Source organism: Hippoglossus stenolepis, chromosome 9 (assembly GCF_022539355.2).
Source record: "Hippoglossus stenolepis isolate QCI-W04-F060 chromosome 9, HSTE1.2, whole genome shotgun sequence".
Taxonomy (NCBI): domain Eukaryota; kingdom Metazoa; phylum Chordata; class Actinopteri; order Pleuronectiformes; family Pleuronectidae; genus Hippoglossus; species Hippoglossus stenolepis.
The window spans coordinates 29,219,311-29,243,152 of record NC_061491.1 but is presented as its reverse complement, the minus strand read 5'-3'; the positions used below and the strand labels follow the sequence as shown (position 1 = coordinate 29,243,152).

Below are 23,842 nucleotides of genomic sequence, written 5' to 3'. Positions count from 1 at the left end.
CATAATTAATAAATACATAAATGTATTTATTTATTAATAGTTAATTTGAGGGATGTTTAAAAAATTGTCAATTTAGCTAAATCCCTCGTGGGATGGTATTTTTCTCATCATTTTTAAAGTTTGGGTGGCCAATAAGATAATTATCTTTCAAAAGCTTGATCAAACTTCAAAATATTTTCTGCTTTCAAACAGAATAACAATCTGAAGGATATTTTTGTTTACACATCTTTAAAAAGTGAGTAACCACAACAAAACAATGCACATTTCAGAACAATAAAGTTCAATAGCAACAAGCATACGGGTCTGAGTGCTCCAGTCTGGCAAACATTCCAGCTGGAGTTATCAAATGTATTGTATGTGATAGAGCATAGAATTTATTGTAAGCTGTATATCGGACAGGCCCAGAACAAATTACTGCAATGTCTGAAACAGCATGTAAACTATATTGAATATAAAATTATTATATAATATCAATATCAACCCCTTCTTCGATTTGCACAGAGTATAACTTTATTAAAAACAGAGTGAATTAGTGGAGAAGAGACACAGTAATTAAGACTTTTATTGCTGTAAAACACACAACAATAAAAAAATTCATAGTTATTGTTTAAGTGTAACTCTGTCTTGTTTTTCCCAAAGTGAGAAAATGTTGCATTAAAGAAAAAATTACAAACATCTAAATATCATCAAAAAATCACTCTTCAGAATAATACATCAAATACTTAAAACTCTTTATTCTCTTATTGACAAAGATTTCTTGTGTGTGATTTGTATTAGTGGATTAGGTTTGGGGTTAGTATTTAGTGCATTTGTGTGTAAAATGTTATCTTTATACTTAAAAAACATCAACTGATCAAAGTTTACCTTTAAATTCATTTTTAAACGACATCAATAATCTAAGTTAACAGTCGACAAGCTCTAGGCCAGATGTGATGATGAGTTGAGTCTAAATTCTCACAAAGACGACAAAAAGAAAAGTAAACTGGAGCCCTCTAACACTGACTTATCTAACTAAACCAAGCCAAACATAATCCAACACATATGATTTATGTAATTTTACCAGCATTTAGTTGAGTAAGGTGTTGACCAATAACCACAGACTGCAGTGACAGGAAACAGAATCTGTAATTACCCAAACTAAAACCATTTTTTCTGACTCGTTACTTCATGGAATAAAAGTAGTTGTGAGGATTTGACTTAATTGAGTTTTCAGTCTTATGAGGAGAGAGACTCATCAACCTCTGAACCTCAGGATTTTCTTCAGGATAAAATTAATTTACTCATTAATCTCAATGTATGATGTGACAGGGTGTAATATTATAGTGAACTGAAGTGATTTCATGGTCACACATACTTATTTTTACTGTATAATGTGGTAAAGTGTCACGTTATAAAGAACTTGGTGACCATTGTTCCAGGCATACAGTGCTCTGTCTCGTGGGTTGTAGTCAAGCATGGACAGGTGACTGTACTTATTAGTCAGGGGAATGTCGATGTACTCGTACGTTGATGAGTTAGTGGAGTATGCATAGTACACTTTGGTTCCACCAGAATAACCATTAGTAACATACAGGGTTCCACATATCATGAAAGCCTCACCAGCACTGCGTTTCGGGTGGTTAGTGGTCCAGCTGCGGATAATCTGCAGAGTATTTGGGTTTAACTGACTGAGGACAATGTTTCCAGCATTCTGATTGGTGGCATAGACGGCCCAGAGCCCGCCCTCATCTACCATGAGGTCAATATCCGAGTGCCCCCCCCAAGAATAATGGTACATGTTGTTGTAGCCGGCAAAGTCGAGCTGTCGAGAGCGGCTGATGAGTGACGTCCTGAAGTCAAACTTGATTATGGTGTGACTCTGGAACTTGTTGAAGTAAATGGATCCGTTAAAAACCACCTGACCAGTCCCAGACCAGGGATGAGGCAGACGATGAGAGGTGAAGTTATCGGTCATCATGAAGTCATACATCGACTGATACTCCCTAACAAAGCGGTTGTTATGGTAACCATCCATATACCACACCTGCAGGGGATGAAATCAAATAAATAATTTGAAAATGAAAAACAGAAGTTTATTATTTCAATATTTATTGAACTGTCAACAGAATTCATTGTTCATTCAATTTCCGAAAGCATAAATGATATGATCTTAATGTTGTTTTTTATCGACCCTGTGGGTTTTAATATTGTGTTACATCGAAAAACAGATGTTTATTCACAATAAAAAACTTCAGTCTGTCTTTTATTAATTTGTACTCCTGAGAAATAAAACATGTCCTTGACTGTCATTGTGTTGTTGTCATTGCTGTGTTGTGATTGTTGTTGTTATGTTTTTGTTGTGTTGTTGTCATCGATGTTGTAGTCATGTTGTTGCTGTTGTTGTCACTCACTCTGTTGTCTCCAGGAGGAGCCAGTGGGTCAGTCATCCATGATCCAAACCTGGAGCCTGATGTCTTGATGGTAATTGGCTCAGAGACTCCTGTTAGTTTCCCACAAGCTGAAACAAAACAGATTCTGATGATGAATCAATGTTGATTTTGTCTTTTCAAAGACGATGTTAATAAATAGTACGGGCAAAAAATTTAAAATGTATCAATGCATCTTTTTATTTATGATTATGTTATGGCCTATAGAGGTTGTATGAGGATATCCAGATAAAAAGGTTTTTGGGAAGGTTGTCAGTGATGACTAGAGGTTTTATTCAGGTCTTGAACCCTGGCATTTGGACTGCCAGTCTGTTGCTCTTTGGCCTGAGCTAAAGAGGCTCCCTATGCTAAGCAGGTGAAAGTGGGCCTGAAGAGAGGTAGGGAGGGATCACCAATCCTGCTCAGAGCACTTTAATGGCTAGATCACTATGTCCCAAATAAAAGTAATTGCAGGATTTAACACGGTAACAGGGATGGTTAAGGTAAGGTATAGGTTGAGGGACACGGGACATCTTAAGTGACCAGAGGAGTGCAGGTGAGAAAATATCCTATCAAATCTAGATCTGTCTGAAATGGTCTTAGCAATGCCTTAGTTGGGTCTTGAGCCTTGGACTGTTAGTTTGAGAGGCTGCTGCTATGGTACCTGAGCTAACCCTAACCCCCGAACAATGTTCAATGGTGAGCAAAAAAAAGGGTGGGACAAGATTCCCCCAATTCCTATCAGAGCGTCATATGTGCTTATCCTTCATGGTCTGTACAACACAGAAAGAACATTCATGATAAAACACAGGTTAGGGCTGTGAGGGTTAAGAATTGAGGGTTATGTTAAGGATTAACTTGTTACGATTAGGATTTGGGTTTTAGGGTTAGGATTAGGGTTAGTCCAGTCAACCAAAGCACTATTATATCTTTCTACATTTGTATAATGGCTGTCCGTAATGGACTTTGCAAAGGCTTAACCAGGATCTGAACTCGGGACCCTCGGGTTGAAGGCCCGATGCTTTGCAAATGTGGCTAGATATGTTCAATGGAGTGGGGAGAGATTCCTCAATTTCACCCAGTTCTTTGTTGACCTGTGAAACGATGATTCATAATATAATTCCAAGTTAACAAATAACAAACGTTATATCTAATTATGTAGGTGTAAAAGCTGTCTCCAAGTGCTAAAACAGGTCAACTGGACTTGGATGAAATCTTCTAGGGGTGTGTCATTCCTTTATCACATTGTCTGACAGTAAATTAATTCATGTCTAATATTACTGTTGTATTTTTATGATTCATGAAGAGAAACAAATAGATAACAAATGAAAGTTCAGAAAACTTGAATATTAATTAATTTAATGTAAGTGGTCAACAGATGTTTACTATATTAATCTGTTGTGGGTTTTTTCAGTGTCAGACAGAAACATTCTTTGATCAGAGACTGATCTAAATCAATAAACTCACTCATTTAGACACAGTCCTGACATATAGAACAGACTAAGCCTTTTGTTCTCATTTCATCTGTATTCGTGCATGTTTTCTGAAAGTTTACTGACAAAACGGAGCAGTACGATGGGATATCATGGGGGGGCAGTGTAGCCAATAGTTCAAGAGAGATGATCTCAAGACACGAGAAAGAAACAAGAGGATCAACATGATGTTACATCACCTGAGAAAAAAGGAACATTATCACAACCTCGCCCACAATCAACATGTTAGTTGTTGATCACACACTCTTTACTCTCTGCTGCCCTCTAGTGGATGTAGTGTTTAACAACCATGCCAACATGAAGGATACATGGAAGTTTGTGGAAAGTGACGGTTACATCGTTTGAAAAGGACCTATCTCTTTTCAGATGTAAATAAAGAATACAAATGAGCTTTAATACTTTGTTGAATCAACAATTTGTCGTCTGATTTCTTTAAAATATTAACATCATTAACGTGATTGATCAATTCTCACAAGTATAAAACCTGAAGGACCTGATTGATGATCACTTCTATAAATAACGTATTAATCAGTTGCCTTACCCAGTCTCTGCATGCAGGCTCTGAGCCGGTCCTCCAGGTTCATGACTCTGCCCTGCAGCTCCTGATAGTCGAGTCCGCTCAGTGTCTCCTGAAGAGACTCCAACTGCTTCGTCACATTTGCTGCCTCATCCTTAAACTGAGCGACAAGCAGAACGTCAGCTTTATACGACTCCAGCACCCGAATCAGAGGACGGAGCTCCTCCATCTTTGACCTGATGGACTGAGTCAGAGAGAGACATAGAGGACAGGTTAGCCCCTAACCCCTTTTTTTTCAAAGCTCCTTTATTTGCTGTTTTCTAAATTCAGTTACCAAATTTGTCAAAAGACATAAATAAATACATAAAAACTAAAATCTTAGTTTAACTCAGAATGTCCAAAACTCAGCTTATCAACAGAACATAAAACGTTGTTTAAGCACCACACACTCCTGAATTCTTTTACATCATTAGTGAAAACTGAAATCTATTTTCAACCTGGCCTTCATCATCCTGCCATGTAGAGCAGGCCTAGCACAAAAGGTCCCAGTGTGAGCTCTGCTCTGAGACAAGTCCCTTAAACTATGGGTTCCTGTAGCAGCCAAAACAGGGAGCTACAGTTCATTGGCCTCTGCTTGAGGAACAATCCTCACACAGTCAACGATCTAGGGAGATCACACAGCTTGTAGCCTTTCAGGTCCATAAGGAAAAGGGGCTTTGTCACACCCAACCTCCCACCTGGCTCAAGATGGCCTGTGCTGTTGGCCTCCAAACGAGGTCCACAGGTCCAGTGAGGAGCCTCTGAATGAAGTTGAGCCACAAAGCTGCACCTCAGCTGATAACGTGAACAAGCCCCTGTCCAACTTTGTCTTTTGGCAGGCACAAAACATTCTGCGAAACCCTGTGCAGCCCATTCCAGAAAAAGTCCACCAATACCATCTGAATCTTGGCCAGCAAACCAGTCGGGCGATCCACACAGGTCAGTTGATGCCACAACATGGAGCCGTCCTACAATCTTTTCAGTCACAACTGAACTCTTCCAGAATAACCCCTCCGGTAAAACAAGTTTTCTACTCAGCTCATCGCTGGTTGTAAAGTTCTCACTTTTCTGCCAGTTGACCTTGGAGGACAGTGAACCAAAACTATTCAGTGTTATTGAGGATATTTATGTCCTCTTGTTTTCCAACAATTACTATGAAAACACCTGACACTCATTCCTTTGACACAGTCTGAATTAAATGCAAGTGGCAGCTTTAATGTCACGGAGATGGGTTTGCACGGAACCCGTCTTTTCCTTGTCCCACTAATTTTAGTGTTATTCCTGTTATTTCAAATGTTCGTGGACATCACTCTGGTGATGCCTTTTCAAACAAGTCGGCATGTTCGGTGTGCTACCAGCTAAATGTCTGATAGCAGCTGTGCAATGTTGGCTTTTATACGATCCAATCGTCTTTATCTGTCGTCATTATAGTGACTGTGAAACTATAGTGTTCACAGATGATGAGGGAGCGTTTTCACACTCCTGTTTGTCTGCGGTCGCTATGACCATGAGCTACAGCACATCCGGTCCTAACCCTAACTCAAACTGGAAATTTTCGGTTCGGATACCGGTACACCCCTACCAGAAAGAGAGTAGCCCGACCAGACTCCCCTCTGGATTTCAAAGGGAGCACTTCACCCTCCATTTATCTTTACAAAACTTTCAATGTCCCTGTACAGGACTATGATCTGGGCCATAAGACCAGACTTGAACCCAAAGGCATCCAAGGTCTGCCACAGGTACTGGTGTTCTACCTGGTCAAAAGCCTTTTTTCTTGATTTATAGAAATCAGACCAAAGAACCAGAGAGATCCAAATTATCCAGAATTACTACGATGTTGTCAAATATCAGGGGCCTACTGGGTACACAATACATCTGATTTACATGAAGGACGTACTCCATTGCTTTTCTCAGCCTTGCAGCCAACACTTAAGACAGAAGCTTGTAGTCAGTACAGAGCAGAGCTACAGGCCACCATTTCTTTATTTCCGTAAGGTCCTCCATTTCTTGGGGAGGAGAGTAAGGAGGGCTGTCCTGCAGCTCAAAGGTAACTGTCCTGTGTTGGGACTGTTTCTGAGGACCAACAAATCTCTCGCAATCACAGGCTAGAAGACCTTTGACAAATCAAGTCAATGCAGAGTTCAGCTCTGCATTGACCCTGGTGACCCAGGTGATCCGACGCCTTCTCTGGTCTTTCCTGGAACTCCTCTTTGAATAGCTCCTCATAAAAGGTGACTGCATAAATGCAAATGTCAGAAGAGTTCTGCAGCAGCAGTGTCAGTCTGAAGAGAATGCATGAGTCTCCTTTGGGCATTTTTTCGTTTGAGGCCAAAGAAAAATGCAATGATTTTTTTTCTTTTGAGAGGGTCGGGGATGGAGTTTGATGCAGATACAGAGTGCGGCCATACCGAGACTCTCTGCTGGAGACCTGACCCACCAGAGAAAAGACAAACTCAGCTACTGTGATTAATGAGGTGAAAACACATAAACAACGCAAAGACGCTCTAAACACTCTCCACCACCAAATTCACTCCCAGCATGCACTCCTACAGAGAGAGAGACGGGTAAAGAGAGAAAGAAAGACAGGTTGTGACCGCGTGGATTGATGACTGAGATTATGAAAATAACTTTATCGACAAAGTTATTGATCGTATATGATCATTACATGTAATTTAACATTTTACAGTTTCTATGGAGACGGGCTGTGCTGATGATGTCATGAGGCGGCTGGAACCTTGAACTGTCTGGCAGTGTTGATTTCGTGTCCGTCCTCCACCTCCTTGAATTTGTTTTCCAGACCTTTCAGCTCAATTTCCATTTTCTCCACAAACTGAACGTCTCTGTGAGTTCGCTGCTCCAGCAGCTCGATGGACTGACTCATGTTGTTAACCTGAAACAAATAAGATCAGGTCATCAAATCCACCCACTGTGCCACTGACTAGTATCTATTGTCTACTATCTGCCCACTGCTAAGTACTGACTTTGTCTTTTATCTTCTACTAACTACTGTCTATTGTTGACTATGTACAAACTACTACTCACTACAAACTACCAACTACTAAACAAGTACTAGTAACAATTAACTTACTATTTACTATAAACTACTAACTAGTATATACTAATTAATCTCCACTAACTACTAACTACTGTATACTAACTACTAACCGTAGTACTATTAACTACTAACTACTGAGTATTATCATCAAACTATCATCAACTAACTACTGTAAACTAACTACCAACTGCCATCTACTTACTACTAGCAACTAGTGTCTAATAAATAATATCTACTGTCTAAACCTAAGCCTACTGTCTACTAGCCCCCAACTATATAATACTACCTAATCATATTTACACAACTAACTACTAACTACTATCAACTACCTGCTAACTACTATCAACTACCTGCTAACTACTATTAACTAACCAATATCTACTATCAACTAACTACCAATTACTAAATACTGTCCACTAACAACTAACTACAAACATTAACAGCTAGCTACCGTCTTAAAACTACTAACTACTTTCTAGTAACTACTATCTACTCACAACTAACGATTGTCTACTAACTGCAAACTACTATCTACAATATATACATGTACTTATATATGTACATATATACATGTACATACATATGTACTAAATTTATGTAGTTTTATACATGTGCTTTCAGTGTATAAGTACAAACATACATGTACTTATATCTGTACTTATATGTACTTATCAGTATTACTATGAGTACTATCTAGTACTGGAAACACTCATACTACAAGTACTATAAGTAGTATCAGAAGTTTAAGTAATATAAGTTCTATCAGTAATATCAGAAGTATTAGTGGTATCAGGAGTATAAGCAGTATAAGTAGCAGAACCTTTTCGAGCAGATGTTGAAGCTGTTTGCTTCGAGCATCTCTGGAACAAGCGGTCGGCTGCGGAGCGACAACCGTACAAACACATCGGCCATCAGAGTCCTGAGCCGAGCTGTACACCTGCCAGCCGTCCTCAGGGGCTGAGGGCCCCACCTGTCAGAAGACACACCTGAGAGTACTTTATGTTGTCTGATCCCTCCTCCCTTTTTGTCCTTCTCAAATAGGGGAATGTTCTCATTGGTCCGAACCGTCGCTGCCATGGATTTTATTAATTTGGGCAGTGGGTTAAATATTGGCACACATAAAATAAATAAAAAAACGTTTCTCAGACAAGAACGACTCGGCTCCATTCAGGTTGGTTAGACTTTGTTCGCGAACGTCACAGCACTATTCTGATTAACAGACACTTGTTAGCTTTTAATGTTGAAGAAGATTTGTGTTATATTTGTTGTAGCTGGACATCTAAATGCTAATTACTCTTTTTCCAGATATATAACTGTTAGCTTAACTAGTCAGCTTGACCTAACTTGTGTTGATCAAACTTGGCTGTAGTCATAAAACAAACACTAACAAGGGCGCACACACAAACATTAGTACTGGCAGCAATATTGTTTATCAAAGCGTATAAGAGCTGTAGCCCATTCTGGAATAAACAGATCCTTCCACTGCATTCTGCCTCTGAGTATTCTTCATGATTAACTGTTAGCTGTTAGCTAAGTTAATCAGTAATGTAACAACTTATTCATGCTGAGCCGTAACTTCCTGCTGCTGTTTGATTAAACGCCGCTAACATGCTAACTGTTTAGCTTCTAGACTAACTGTAAGTGACTAAATGTGAGAAAAAAAAATATTTATTCGGGAATCAACATGTGTTTATTATTGTTTTGATTATTATGATTGGAATTGAATAAAGTAAAGGAGAATAGAATAAAAGAAATAGAATGGAAAAGTAGCAATTGAATAGAACAGAATTAAATAATTAGAATAGAAAAATAGAAAAAATAGAGCATATACAATAGAATACAATGAATAGATTACAATAAAATAAATAAAATAGAATTGTAGAAATAGAAAAGGATAGAATAAAATAATAATAACAGAATGGTAACAATACAATAGAATAGATTAGAACAGTAGAAACAGAATAGAATAGAAAAGAACGTTACCATGGTGAAGTGTGATGTGATGAGCAGCAGCAACAGAAAAACACTGAGCAGATTTTCTTCAGACTCCATCGTTTCCTAAAACAACAAATTGTTAATTAATCTGCTGATTTACCAGTTTACTAACCTGGTTACTAACCTGGTTACTAACCTGATTATCTGGCAATGGTTTACGTATCTTTTTTCTCCTTCTCCCTCGTTCTTCTGATACGACGACAAAAATCACCCAAGTGGAAACAAGATCCTCCAGCTCCCTATGTGTGTGTGTGTATGTGTGTGTGTGTGTGATGACGTCACTGCTTGGCTGATGAACAGATCTGAGCAGCAGGAAGAGGAGGAGCTGTCTGTGGAGAGAGAGAGAGAGAGAGAGAGAGAGAGAGAGAGAGAGAGAGAGAGAGAGAGAGAGAGAGAGAGAGAGAGAGAGAGAGAGAGAGAGAGAGAGAGAGAGTGTGTGTAAGAAGCCATTTGGCCTCAGGCAGTAAAATGTCGGCTCTTCATAAAATATTTGTTTCTGTTCTGAGATGAAACATGGTTTATTTTTTATGTGTTGTTGATGATGATGGTGATGAAGACGATGATGAGGATGATGGTGATGATAGTGATGGTGATGAAGATGTTGATGAGGATGATGATGGTAATGAAGATGATGATGATGAAGAAGATGATGATGAAGATGGTTATGATGAGGATGATGGTGATGAAGATGGTGATGAGGATGATGATGCTGATGATGGTGATGAAGATGATGATGATGATGATGATGATGATGCTGATGATGACGATGAAGATGATGATGAAGAAGATGATGATGATGCTGATGATGACGATGATGATGCTGATGATGACGATGAAGATGATGATGAAGAAGATGATGATGATGCTGATGATGACGATGATGATGGCAGCAAGAGGAACCAGTTTGAATGAAGACAACTGACACCAATTCAGAAGGAACTTTATTTTGAAATCGAAAATACAGGAAGTTGAAAAGATAAGCTTTTGTGTCTCAATCAAAAAAGAATCAATAACTGATCAATATCTCACTTTAAAATAAAAGTTTTACATTTCACAGAATTAATTAACATGATCAAAAAAGCAGTGGGCTGGGCTAATACAGGCTGTTAAATCTGAGGGGCTGGGTTAATATCAGCAGGTTTACAGGAAGTGTTAAAATGTTTTTTACAGACTGATGTCACATTACACAGATTTTACAGTGTAATGTGACATCAGTCTGTAGAGCAGAGCTTTACTGTGACATCACAGTGATGTAACACCTGGAGCATAGGGTGACATCACAAATGCACTTATTTTTCTTTCCCACAGGAAGAATCATTTTCATCCATTCATTTATAACCTTTAAAATTATAATTCTGAAAAATAAAACGTGTTGAAGTTAAATAAAACATTTTAAACACTAACATTAACCCCTGATATCAATTTATCAGTGAATCTGAAAAATAAATGAATAAATCATAGAAACTTTTCAAAAATAAAAGTTTGAATCACACATTTAATCACCATGAGAAATAAATAGTTAGGATTTTAGTAATTTTCTTAAGTCGTCAGGAAATGTATCAGTTTCTTGTTATTGATTAGCTCACTGATCAATACTGATTGATTTACTAAGTAATCAATTTAACTTTGATGTGAAATATTTTTGACAGATTTTATAAATTAAAACTTAAAACCTAGTCACAGTCAGACTGATCAATAATCACAACAAATAATCAACATCTTTATTAAACTAATTTGTCTAATGTCTGATCTGAGTTTGGGATCAGTCTAATATATGATCAAACCTTCACACCAGTCTAATATGGGCGGGTGTGGCTGAGGGGTAGAGCGGTTGCCCTCTAACCAGATGGTCTGTGGTTTGATCCCAGTTTTCCCCATTTGCATGCTGATAGATGCACTGTATGAATGTGTGTGTGAATGGGTTAATCACAGAAATACTTTACTTATTGGGGCCTAATATATGATTGTAATTTTTTTTTTTTTTTGACCAGCATGAGTTGACAATCGTCTGGGAGCTGATTGGTCGAGATATCTGAAGCATTACACTGTCCAATGAAAAGCTGTTACCACACTTCCTCTGAGCTCTTTCCTTTACATCACTTCCTGTGGCGAGATGTCCTCATTGGTCGATTACTGTGCTAGACTAGACGACTACTCTGCACAAAGCCTACAAGATATAGACAGACAGGTAGAGAGAGAGACAGGTACGTTAGAGCAGGTAGAGTGAGACAGGAGGTTAGAATGCAGACGACTACACTCTGATTATACCCATCTTTAATAATTTTCCAATAATTGTCAATCAGTTGTTCGGATGTTTAACAGATTATCTGACACCAGTTCAGTCAGTTACTGTTCAGCAGCCTCTTATCAATGACATTGATTATAGATATGGATCCACAAACAGAACCGTTAGATCTAATCTGCATTGCACAGTGCCTGGTATAAGAGACACACACCCTAGAGGTGAACAGGTGCATCACACAGGTGTGAAGAGTTCTGTAACATGAAGCAGCATCTGAGTTTATCCAGTTTAAAACAGAGTTTTCTGAGACATGACAGTGGTTCACTTCTTCAAAAGAGGTAAATGGTAACGCTCCCTTGCAGCAGGTTATGTTCGAGCTAGCGAGTTAGCGTCAGATCTCGAGGAGCTTGGTGGACAAATGATGAGAGAAACTCTAACCCGTTTCCTGTCACTAATGAACTATGTCACCATTTTGAAAAGCATCAAATTGAGTCCAACAAACAATAGTGAATCATGCATTTTTCATTTTGAAATTCAAATTTTCTAACATGCTACTTACAAAACTGTCGAACCTGACATTGATGCTGTTGATATGCCAACATTAAGTGACTCGGCTGATTCGCTAAGCTGTCGTGTTTTGTTGTAGAAGAGTTTGTGATGTCACTGAGCCACTTGACGAGTTTAAAGTGTCCTCTCACACGACAGATTTAAAGAAATCTTTGTTTACAGGACTCATTACGTTAATGTCAGCTCTTTGTAAACCACTAGAGGGCATCATTCCTGATTATGAAGACTCAGTAGTGAGACATCTTGATGAATAAATAGACAAATGTCTTTGGTAGTACTGCCACCAAGTAGAAATTCAGACAAATTATACATTTCATCCTCTCAATCACAATGTGACCGCTGTCATGTCATGTGACTCAGTGAAGCCTGATGATGAAGAGAAATCCTAGATATGTTGAACTGGTTTCATAAAACAGGTCTTCAACAAACAGACAGACAGGCTGCTGTAACCACAGCAACCAATGTGTTGACAATCAGAGGTCAGAGGTCACATAGGTCATTAAGGGGGAGGGATCACATTAGGTTGAAATAAGAGAAGGTTTGGGTCGTATACAGGTGGGATGTCATATACAGAGGTCATTTAAAGGTCATGAAGAGTCAGATGTAGGTCATGGCACCTTTGGCGCTGGTGTCCAGGAAGACTTTGATGTAAGAGGTAGGGACATATCCCTCCTCCTCCAGATTCCTCCGTACTCTGGTCCAGCCATCTCCTTTGTCTTCCTCCACCACAGAGAGTAGTTCTCCCTCCACCATTGAAAGAGTGCCTTCGTTCTGACCTGTAGAGGATCAACAAAATCAGAAGAGAACTTATCACTGATCAATCAATCAGAGCAGAGGAGTCTTCATCTGCTGGATCAGATGACTAACAGTCACCTGACCCCCTCTGTGACACCTGGTTTATTATACAAATATAGTAAAACATTAAAATACCTTGAAACGGGTACAGAGACCTGCAAGTGGCAATGCTGGGTAACGGTTCTTCATCATCAAAGTCTTCATCAAACTCTGAACTACGAGACTTAAAGTGAAGCTCAGCACTGTGGTCCTCAGTGTAACTGCCGTCAGGACTGAGAGACAGACAGGTAGAGAGAGATCATCAATAATCATGACAAATTAATAATTATCAATAATTATCAATATTCATCAATAATATTTGTTCTTTAATAATTAATAATTATCAATGATTGGTGGCGTACCTCTCTCTGCTGGCTGGACTGCGGTTGTCCAGCTTTTTCAAGCTGCTGCTGCCTGGCGTTGTCGCCTGGGAATTTAACCCACAACCTCCACTCTGTCTTCTACTGCTCTGATCAGACAGTCTGCTGTCCACCTCCGACAACCACGCCTACAGTAACATGAACACACATGTAAATACACATGGTAACATGTACTTTAATATACACGCTAACATGCATTTTAATATACACGCAAACATACACTTTTATATACACGCTTATATGTACTTCAATATACAAGCTAACATGTACTTTAAGAGAAAAGGAAGATCAGCGGGAAGGACCTGTGGGGAATGGAAGCTAGCAGGATTAGCTTCCTGCTTAGAGCATCCTCTTGGTCCTTCCTTCACCTAAAAACCTCCAGCAGTGGCTGAAGATCCATCCGGCCCACTATGCTCAACTGCAGCTACTCTCATCCACACTGGTTGTAAAATCTCTCCCAAGGACGGTGAAGACACAACCAGTTTCTCATTGACCAAGACCTGATACTCTGGTCCAACACCCTGCGCGTCGTCTACTTGGTAGAATTGACAGAACCTGCAAAGCAATCATTTTCCCTGTGGACTTTGGCTCCAGGGGTTTTATTCCAACATCCTCCATCAGGCTGCTCAAAGATCTGGGGATCTATGGACAAGCCACATGGCTTTCATAGTAATAATAATAATAACTTTATTTATATAACTCTTATCTAAACAAGGTTACCAAGTGCCTCACAAAATACATGGTCAAAAAATAAATAGAAATAACGTTTTGGCTAAAGATAAATCTGACTGGCAACTGGCTTGTATGGCAGCACTATGAAAGTACTATGAAAGCACTATGAAAGTACCATGAAAGTACCATGAAAGTACCATGAAAGTACTAGGAAAGTCATGCGGCCGCTCAGTAGATCAGACGTCATCACCTCTGTGTCTTTTTAAACTAAACACTGTCACAGGCAGCAGAGTCAAAGCTGTCCCATTTAACAAACTACATAAAATGTGGTAGCAAGTAAAAGTAAAATGAATGTGAGTGCTGCAGCTATTATTTTTGTAATCAAGTATTCCATCAATTATTCCAATACTTTTGCATGTGTGAGTTGAGCCAACATCGTGATGTCCCCCCCTCCTCCCATTACAGAAAAACAGCTGCAGCCTGCCATGCACAGACTACAATTTAGTGTCTACTATAACGTAGAAATATATATTTATTACTTGTTTGCAGGGATTTCCCCAAAAGCGTTACTCCCCTCTCACCGAAACTAGCCTCGGAGCTCGAGCCACCGCACTTTGTTAAGCCTGCACAACATACATCTTATGAGTTCAGCTACGTCAGGAAAAAATGTGGAGTTAGGGTTAGATGTGTGTGTGTAGTGTGTACATTGTGCGTTAATAACCTGGTTCCTCCGCAGCTCGTCATCAAGTCTTTGAAGATTCTGTTTCACTTCCTCAAGTCGAGAATCTAAACTGCACGAGTCACCCTGAGGAGTGTGTTCATACACAGTTTTCATCTTCATCAGAGCCGTCCTGACACACACACACAGAAAGTGCATCACACAACTGTAATACACAACCCTCAGATACAATAAACTAGAACTAGCTGTGGTTGTTTTCAGCAGTTTCAGACAGAAAAGTTAATAAAATCAAGTCTGTTCGACTTTGAGCCCAACAGAACATTTGTGTCATTAAGCGCCCAAGGGTATGCGTGAAGTGCACAGTAGCATCGCTACTTCCGGAAGTGGACATTTAGGCTAACAACAAGCACAGAAATCTTAGAAACAGCTGAGAATCCTGTAATTTATTAAGACAGCTTCTCTCTGATCAGCCTTGATCAGCTGACCACAATAATCTCATGTTCTAAACCAACAACTTGTATCTTAGATCCCATTCTGACAAAGTTACTTTAAGAAATTCTGCCCCTAATTGACAGTTCGTTACTGAACACAATCAATCTGTCATTATCATCAGGATGTACCACAGTCCTTTAAACTAGCTGTAATCAAACCCCTTCTCAAAAAACCCACCCTGGACCCGGAGGTTTTTAACTACAGACCGATATCCAACCTCCCCTTCCTGTCTAAACTCCTGAGAAGGTTGTAGCCAATCAGCTGTGTGAGTTTCTCCAGGAAACTAACGTGAAGACTTTCAGTCGGAGTTCAGAGCCAATCACAGCACGGAGACAGTCCTGGTTAAAGTCACTAATGAGCTTCTAATAGCTTCAGATGTTTGTGTCTGTCCTCGTCCTGTTAGATCTTAGTGCAGCATTCGACACTATTGACCATCACATTTTATCACAGAGACTAGAACAGTTCATTAGCATTAAAGGAACCGCCCTACACTGGTTTAAATCCTATTTATCAGATCGATTCCAATTCATGCAAATTATCGGTCATCGGTGCACACCAGAGTTAACCACGGTGTCCCACAGGGCTCTGTGCTCGGCCCAATTTTATTCTCATTATAAATGCTTCCACTAGGAAACATCAGGACACACTCTGTAAACTTCCACTGCTCTGCGGATGACACCAAGTTATATGTATCAATAAAACCAGAACAGTGTCATCAATTATAAACATCATCATGTTTCAAGGACATAAAAACCTGGATGAGCTGTAATTTTCTCTTGTTGAACTCATATAAAACTAAGGTTCTAATACTTGGCCCTAAACACCTTAGAGACACATTATCTAATGATGAAGCTGCTCTCGACGACATCGTCTTTGCTTCCAGTGAAACATCAGGAACTTGGGAGTGATCTTCGATCCCGATTTGTCCTTTGATTCTTACTTAAAACAAATTTCTAGGACCACCTTCTTTCACTTGTGTAATATCTCAAAAATCAGACATAACCCTAACCTCAAAAAGATGCAGAAGAACGAGTCCAGGCCTTTGTTCCATCCAGACGTGATTATTGTAATTCCTTATTATCAGGCTCCAGCAGGAAGTCGTTAAAGACTCTGCAGTTTGTCCTAAATGCTGCAGCACGTGTCCTGAAGAGAACCAGGACCAGAGACCACATGTCTCCTGTGTTAGCTTCACTACACTGGCTTCCTGTTACATTTAGAATTTAAAACCCTCCTCCTCACCTACATTAATAATATGGCAGCATCAAACCTTAAAGAGCTGATAGTACCTTATCACCACTAGAGCCCTGAGCTCCCAGAATTCAGGCTGTCATCCCTAAAGTCTCTAAAGCAGAGGAGGAGCCAGAGCTTCAGCATCAAGCTCCTCTCCTGTGGAATCATCTCAGCTTCAGTTCTGGAGGCAGACTCCCTCTGTACGTTGAAGATTCAAACCTTCCTTTAGGATAAAGCTTATAGTTAGAGCCGGTCCAGGTTTGTCTTGGACCTGATCTTAGTTCTGCTGCTATAGGTCTAGAAGGTCGGGGGTCACATGACACACGGAGCTTCTCTTCCCAGCTTCTCCTTCCTCTTCTCCATCCTTATCACATCTAAGATATTAATATCTCATCAATACATGTTACTGACTTGACTTCTTCCCCGGAGTCCCTTTGCCTTATCGTCCGCAGATCCACATCGTGGATTATGATGGTGGATCGAGAATCAGAACCAAATAATAATAAATATGACCCTCCAAATGTTTTTTTTGGAAGATATCAGGGTGGTAGATCTCGGCTTACGTTTGGAATTAAAAAGTGATCTTGGGTTTGAAAAGGTTGGTGACCACTGCTGTAAAAATACTATCTTTCTGATGTTCTCTGTTACACGTGACATCTGTTCACTTGTGTCCGTCCTGGGAGACGGATCCTCACATGTGTCTCTGAGGTTTCTACCTTCTTTACCTGTTAAAAGGTTTTAGTAGTTTTACTCTTGTTGAGGGTTAAGAACAGAGGACGTCTCACCTTGTTAAAGACTATGAGACAAACTGGGATTTGTGAATATGGGCTTTACAAATAAAATGTGATTGATTGATTGACAACTTGGTGTAAATGACCTAGTTTCAAGTTGAATTTGAATTGGGCTTGTGGATACTTGATGACGCCACAGGAGCAGTATGGAGGCGTGTTGTGTTTTTTTCTGTTGTTTTATTACATTTGAATGTCTGGTCCCATTGACTTCAATTGTATTTGATTCTGCTCTAACAAAGTTTACCCCTGAGAAGTGTTTGGTGGACTCAAACACTTCACCCCCCCTCCATCATAGTGCTGATGAGATAATGAGGGACTTTAGATTTTTGGTGAACTATCCCTTTAAGACCGTCCTGAGACATCATGTTCACCAGAATGAGAAGGACGACCTGAAAACATAGTGCCTCCGACCACTAGGTGTCACTGGTGTGTGTTACCTCTGCTCTCTCTCTCTCTGAATCTCTTCGTTGATGTTGTTGATTTTGGTCTGAAGTTTTTTCCTTCTTTGTTCAGGAGAAAGGTGACTACAGTCTGCAGGACTTGAGCCCTGAAACAACACAATCAACAAAATGTAACACAAACGCACACACACACGAGTGTAAATATCATGTTGTAACACAACTGTGACAGGTGAGGTACTGACCAGTTTGAGAGACAGCTGTCCACAAGGAGCAAGAAGGAAAAAAGACACCATTAAAACATACAAATATGTGTGTGTGTGACTGTGTGTGAGGACCATTTTAAGCATAGACCTACAGAGTGAGGACATTTTGACTGGTCCTTTGCTTTTTCAATGGGCTAGGGTTAGTCAGAATTAGGGTTAGGTGGTTAGGGTTAGTGGGGGTTACATTACATTACATTATATTTAGCTGATGCTTTTATCCAAAGCGACTTACAATAAGTGCATCAACCATGAGGGAACAAACCCAGAACAACAATACATTACAGTACATTAGCTTCAAAAAGACAAACTACAAGTGCAACTACACAGAATTTATTTGTTAGGGCTAGGGATTGCATTATGTCAATGAGCGTCCTCACTAAGATAGAAGTACAAACATGTGGTTGTACCCCTCTCTTCAGGCTGCGCAGACACTGCTTCCTGGTTCTGGAACCAGAGGTCATGAGGTCATTCAGTCGCTGTGTGATTGGGTCTCTTGAGGCAGGGGGTGGAGACTGTGGACAGTTAACCACGTCCCCAGGTGAAGGTGAGGTTGGGGGTGGAGGGGGGGGCTGCCGGGGAGGAGAGGAGGGTCAACAACTGGAGAGAGAGAGAAAGAGAGAGAGAGATTGAGAGACAGACAGGTTAGGGGGACAGGTATGTCTGTTTTACATACTTCACCAATGATGAAGAAAATAATGCAGATTGTAAAATGTCGTTAACATACTTTGTTTTTTCGTAAGAAGGGCCACAACTTCCTGCCATGTCTCCGCCCCTCAGTCCGGTTGTCAAGGTAACTGGATTCAGAGATGCTCCTCCTCATGGTGGCGCTATAATCTTCAAACTCTACATCACCTGGAGGGTCAAAACCTGATTTGTACACTTCCACCACTTGACGGGTGTCCTGCGCACACACACACACACACACACACACACACACACACACACACACACACACACACACACACACACACACACACACACACACACACACACACACACAAACACAGATGTGATCTCTGACCTTTCTACATTGTGTCTCATCATCTTCTTCAGTGGTTGTATTACTTTGTTGTCATGAAGATAGTTTGGTTGTCATAGCAACCTGATTTCTTTCACAACCAGAACCAGAACCTGAGACTGAAACAAGCCAAACACTGAACCACACATTCAGAGCCAGTTCCTGATCTGGAACCAGTTGTTTGTGTTTCACAGCCAAAGTACTAAAGTAGCATCAACTTGTTGCTCGTCTAGAAGAAAGAACCGCCTGCGTCAGAGGCTGGGGGCGGGATTATTGTGACAATAACATCAAGCACGACTCTCTCTCTTATGGAAAAAAAACATTTCGTTTTGGTGAAGAGCAAAACATTGGTTTGATTTACAATATATTGTTTAACGAGATGTGTGTATAGGTTAGAGTGAGGACATTTTGGCTGGTCCTCACTTTCTGACCCACTTTGAATGGACTGTTTGAGGGTTAAGATTTGGTTTTAGACTTAGGGTTCACAGCTTGAACCAGCTCCAAAGCAGAACCAGCCCCGATCCTGAATCTAACAGCAGCTGAGAACATGTTGAACACTGTGGCAGAGAACAGACTCACTGAGAACGAGCAGAACACCCTGCAGGGACTCAGGTCACGTCTTGTTCCCTTGCAGAACCCTGAGTTTCCATATTCAATCATCTTAGAACTACATGACATGTGATAAAAACTATTGACAAAAGTCACAGTTAAATGAAAAAATGTCAGTCTCAACACTTGTCCCACCGAACACTCACCATCCTGGGCTGGATGCTCTCAGCGGCATCCATCATGGCGTCCAAACAGCCACTGACCACAGGAAGAACTTTTCTTTCAGCTTCTGCTGACGAACGCATCGATTCACAGATTCTCTCGATCCGTCGCTCCTCCATGTCCTGGATACGCTACGAACACGGAACAGAACTCACGCTGAAAAACTGTGTATGATCGTCCTCAAGATATACATGGTATATAACTGGTACCACTGTGTGGTACTGATGGTTTACCTGGTATATGACTGGTACCAGTGTGTGGTAGTGCTGGTGCTGGTCCTGGTTAAACTGGTTTAAACTGGTCACGTAGTCTTTCCTGGACTCTTCAGCTGCTTGTTGTTTCTGTTGAGCCGTGTGACGAGCCTGAAACCAGCAGAAAACTATAATCACCATCCTGTGGTTGTTCACCTGGTCTCTGTGACCTTTGACCTTTATTTAACATGTTAACGTTAATGCTTCTCAAGGATTTACAAGAATGAAGAAAACTCACCTTTAGTGAACAACGCTGAGAGACAGACAGACAGACAGACAGACAGACAGACAGAGAGAGAGAGACATAGAGAGAGAGAGACATAGAGAGAGAGAGACATAGAGAGAGAGAGAGAGAGAGAGAGAGAGAGAGAGAGAGAGAGAGAGAGAGAGAGAGAGAGACAGAGAGAGAGAGAGACATAGAGAGAGAGAGAGAGAGAGAGAGAGAGAGAGAGAGAGAGAGACAGAGAGAGACAGAGAGAGAGAGAGAGAGAGAGAGAGAGAGAGAGAGAGAGAGACAGAGAGAGAGAGAGAGACAGAGAGAGAGAGAGAGAGACAGAGAGACAGAGAGACAGAGAGAGAGAGAGAGAGAGAGAGAGAGAGAGAGAGAGAGAGAGAGAGAGAGATCAATTTAGTTGAGTTTCATCTATAATGTTGGATCATACAATACATGTATTGATCACATGTATTGATTGGTAAGCATTCATTATGTATGAACACTCAATTGTTTTGAATGAGTAAAGTTACAACATATCTTCTGTCAGTCATTGCTTTTATATTTATATAAAATGGTAAAAACCTTTTCTCCGTCCGTCTTGTTGTCGAGGTCGATTCTGTCGGAGACCTGTTGAGCTCGTTCAGCCTCTTTACAGTCACGCTCAAACCGACGTTTACTCTGATCAACAAGTAAACAACAAATCAATGAACACATCATTAGTGTTTCTGTCGTTACGTCTGAATCTGAAGAAAGAATAAACTGTTTTTTACTTGTTTCTTCTGAATAAACAATACAAGTTTCAACTTTGTGTTTTGTACAGTTTTTAACAAGTGGGTGGGGCCATAAAGGTCAGGTATATGTGGGGTCAGGGGTCAGAGGTCACTCACAGACTCCAACTGTTTCCACGAGCTCTCAATGTGCTGCTGGGCACGGCGGCCATCTTGAAAATGCTGCAAGAGGATACGAACCATTAAGAAACTGGTGACGTTTGTACTTCCTGTTTGACAACCAATAACAAGCCAGAGATCCACTGACCACCAAAGTAAAAGTCTCATACGTTTTCTACCGAAAGCTCCTGAGGTGTAATCAACTTATAAAAAGAAAAGTCTAAATAAACATAAAATCTGTGAATAAAACAAATAATAACCTCATTAAACACTTGATTGATTATAAAACAATTACAAACTTTGAATCATATTCTTGTTTTTTATGTTAACTTTATAATATATTGTCAGTTTTATCTTGTTATTATTATTGAATGCCTATAATGAACATATGAATATATAATTAAACATTTAGGGTTAGGGTTAACCTGTCAACATGTGACAACAAACATTGTTTCTTTGTGTGTGTGTGTGTGTTGTTTACTCACTGTTTTCCTCTCAGTCTTCAGCTCGTGAGTGAATCGTGTCAAATCACAGACGATCTGTGAGTTCAGGTTTTCAGCAAGTTCCTCTCTCTGTACTGCGACTTCATTCAACTGATGGAGAGTCGCAGCGAACGCCAAACACCAGGTGTACCTGTAACAGCCAATCACACACCAGGTGTACCTGTAACAACTGTGTGTGTGTGTGTGTGTGTGTGTGTGTGTGTGTGTGTGTGTGTGTGTGATGACTGACCTGCTCTCATCTCCTCTGCTTCTCTTGGGGTGATACTTCTTGGACAGACTCCTGCAGACAGACAGTTAGAAAGAGAGAGACACCGGTTAGGATTGATGATGATGCCTAAGTTAACTTTTGTGTGATGACAGATGACCCAGGTAACCTCATGTGACCTCAGATAACCTCAGATGACCCTCATGGACCTCATGTGACCCCAGGTGACCCTCATGTGACCACATGTGACCCTCATGTGACCCCAGGTGACCCTCATGTGACCTCAGATAACCTCAGAGACCCTCATGGACCCCAGGTGACCCTCATGTGACCACATGTGACCCTCATGGACCTCAGATGACCCTCATGGACCTCAGATGACCCTCATGTGACCACATGTGACCCTCATGTGACCCCAGGTGACCCTCATGTGACCCTCATGTGACCCTCATGTGACCACATGTGACCCTCATGTGACCCCAGGTGACCCTCATGTGACCCTCATGTGACCCTCATGTGACCACATGTGACCCTCAGGTGACCTCAGATGACCCTAAAATGACCTCAGATGACCCTCATGTGACCACATGTGACCTCAGTGACCCTCATGTGGCCACATGTGACCCTCATGTGACCCCAGGTGACCCTCATGGACCTCAGATGACCCTCATGTGACCCTCATGTGACCACATGTGACCCTCATGTGACCCTCATGTGACCTCAGATGACCCTAAGATGACCTCAGATGACCTCAGTGACCACATGTGACCCTCATGTGACCACATGTGACCCTCATGTGACCCCAGGTGACCCTCATGTGACCCTCATGTGACCCTCATGTGACCTCAGATGACCCTAAGATGACCTCAGATGACGCAGTTACCTGATTTGTTTAGCGTAGCTTAGCTCGATCTCAGCTCTCTCTTTAACAAACTTGCTGTATTTCTCCAGAAAGTCGATTCCCCAGCTGGTGTGTTTTTCCAGATTATCGAACTGATCCTGAAACAAATCAGAAATCAAATAAATAAATATTAAAAATAATAATAATAAAAATAATCATTATAATTATTATTATTATTGTTGTGATTATATCAATAATAAAATTCATGATAACGATAATCACAATAATATTAATAAGAACAACAATAATCATCACAATAATAACAATCTTTATTATAATCACAATATTAATAATATCACAATAATAATAATATGTATTTTTATCACGGTCTGTCTCGGGTCTCGTGCTGCAGCAGCATCATGGAGGACGCAGTGCGCGAGTGGCTGACGTCACTGATCGTGTTGCTATGGCAGAGCGGAGAGAAGCACGAGGGCCTCGCGGCTCTTAACAGGCAGATAACGGGACCGGAGGTCCGGTGGTGTGCACGTGCAGCAGGTGAACAGGTGTACGTACCCACAGTTCGGTTCCCCACGAGCTGCTCATCTCTCCGCTGCGCGCGCTGCTCTGCCTCCCGGTACCGACTCACCGCGAGCTGCTGCTGTCCGCCGCGCGCATCCTCCTACACACCGAGACTGACCTGTCTGTCTGACTCCTCCTGTCTGTCTGACTCCTCCTGTCTGTCTATTCTCTGCAGCAGCACAACGCAGAGGACGCGGTCACGCGCGGCACGTCTCCCCAGAGGTTCCTTTGTCATCAGTCAGAAGATGCTGAGAGTGTGCGTGTGGTTACTGCGCATGCTCATTATCAGCCCCGCCCTGCTGTCACACACACACACATATTCTACCAATAAATAGAGCAATCGTGTGTGTCTCTCTCTCCACCTGTCTGCCTCTCTCTCTCTCTCTCACCTGTCTGCCTCTCTCTCTCTCTCTCTCTCTCTCACCTGTCTGCCGCTCTCTCTCTCTCTCTCTCTCCACCTGTCTGCCTCTCTCTCTCTCTCTCTCTCTCTCTCACCTGTCTGCCTCTCTCTCTCTCAC

The 23,842-nt window shown here is 41.0% G+C and overlaps 2 protein-coding genes across 2 annotated transcripts; both read right to left on the bottom strand.

Moving 5' to 3' along the window:
- Positions 1-544: 544 nt before the first annotated feature.
- Positions 545-9,801, bottom strand: LOC118115547 (noelin). Its single transcript, XM_035166766.1, has 7 exons — positions 9,641-9,801; positions 9,493-9,567; positions 8,330-8,479; positions 7,189-7,344; positions 4,440-4,659; positions 2,391-2,497; positions 545-2,023 (listed from the first exon to the last, which is right to left on the bottom strand). Exons 2-7 carry the CDS (start codon positions 9,559-9,561, stop codon positions 1,361-1,363), a joined length of 1,365 nt encoding a protein of 454 aa, XP_035022657.1. The 5' UTR covers positions 9,562-9,567; positions 9,641-9,801; the 3' UTR covers positions 545-1,360.
- A 627-nt stretch (positions 9,802-10,428) lies between these two features.
- fnbp1a (formin binding protein 1a) lies at positions 10,429-23,677 on the bottom strand. The gene is given in 19 exon segments (XM_035164916.2): positions 10,429-11,671; positions 12,931-13,089; positions 13,244-13,380; positions 13,510-13,655; positions 14,921-15,050; positions 17,829-17,938; positions 18,035-18,049; positions 18,463-18,628; positions 18,630-18,652; positions 18,780-18,956; positions 19,829-19,975; positions 20,078-20,206; positions 20,334-20,348; positions 20,892-20,987; positions 21,197-21,259; positions 21,682-21,829; positions 21,929-21,979; positions 22,788-22,903; positions 23,319-23,677. Coding segments are annotated over 19 exon segments (1,887 nt in total). The 5' UTR covers positions 23,349-23,677; the 3' UTR covers positions 10,429-11,642.
- Between the last annotated feature and the right edge of the window lie 165 nt (positions 23,678-23,842).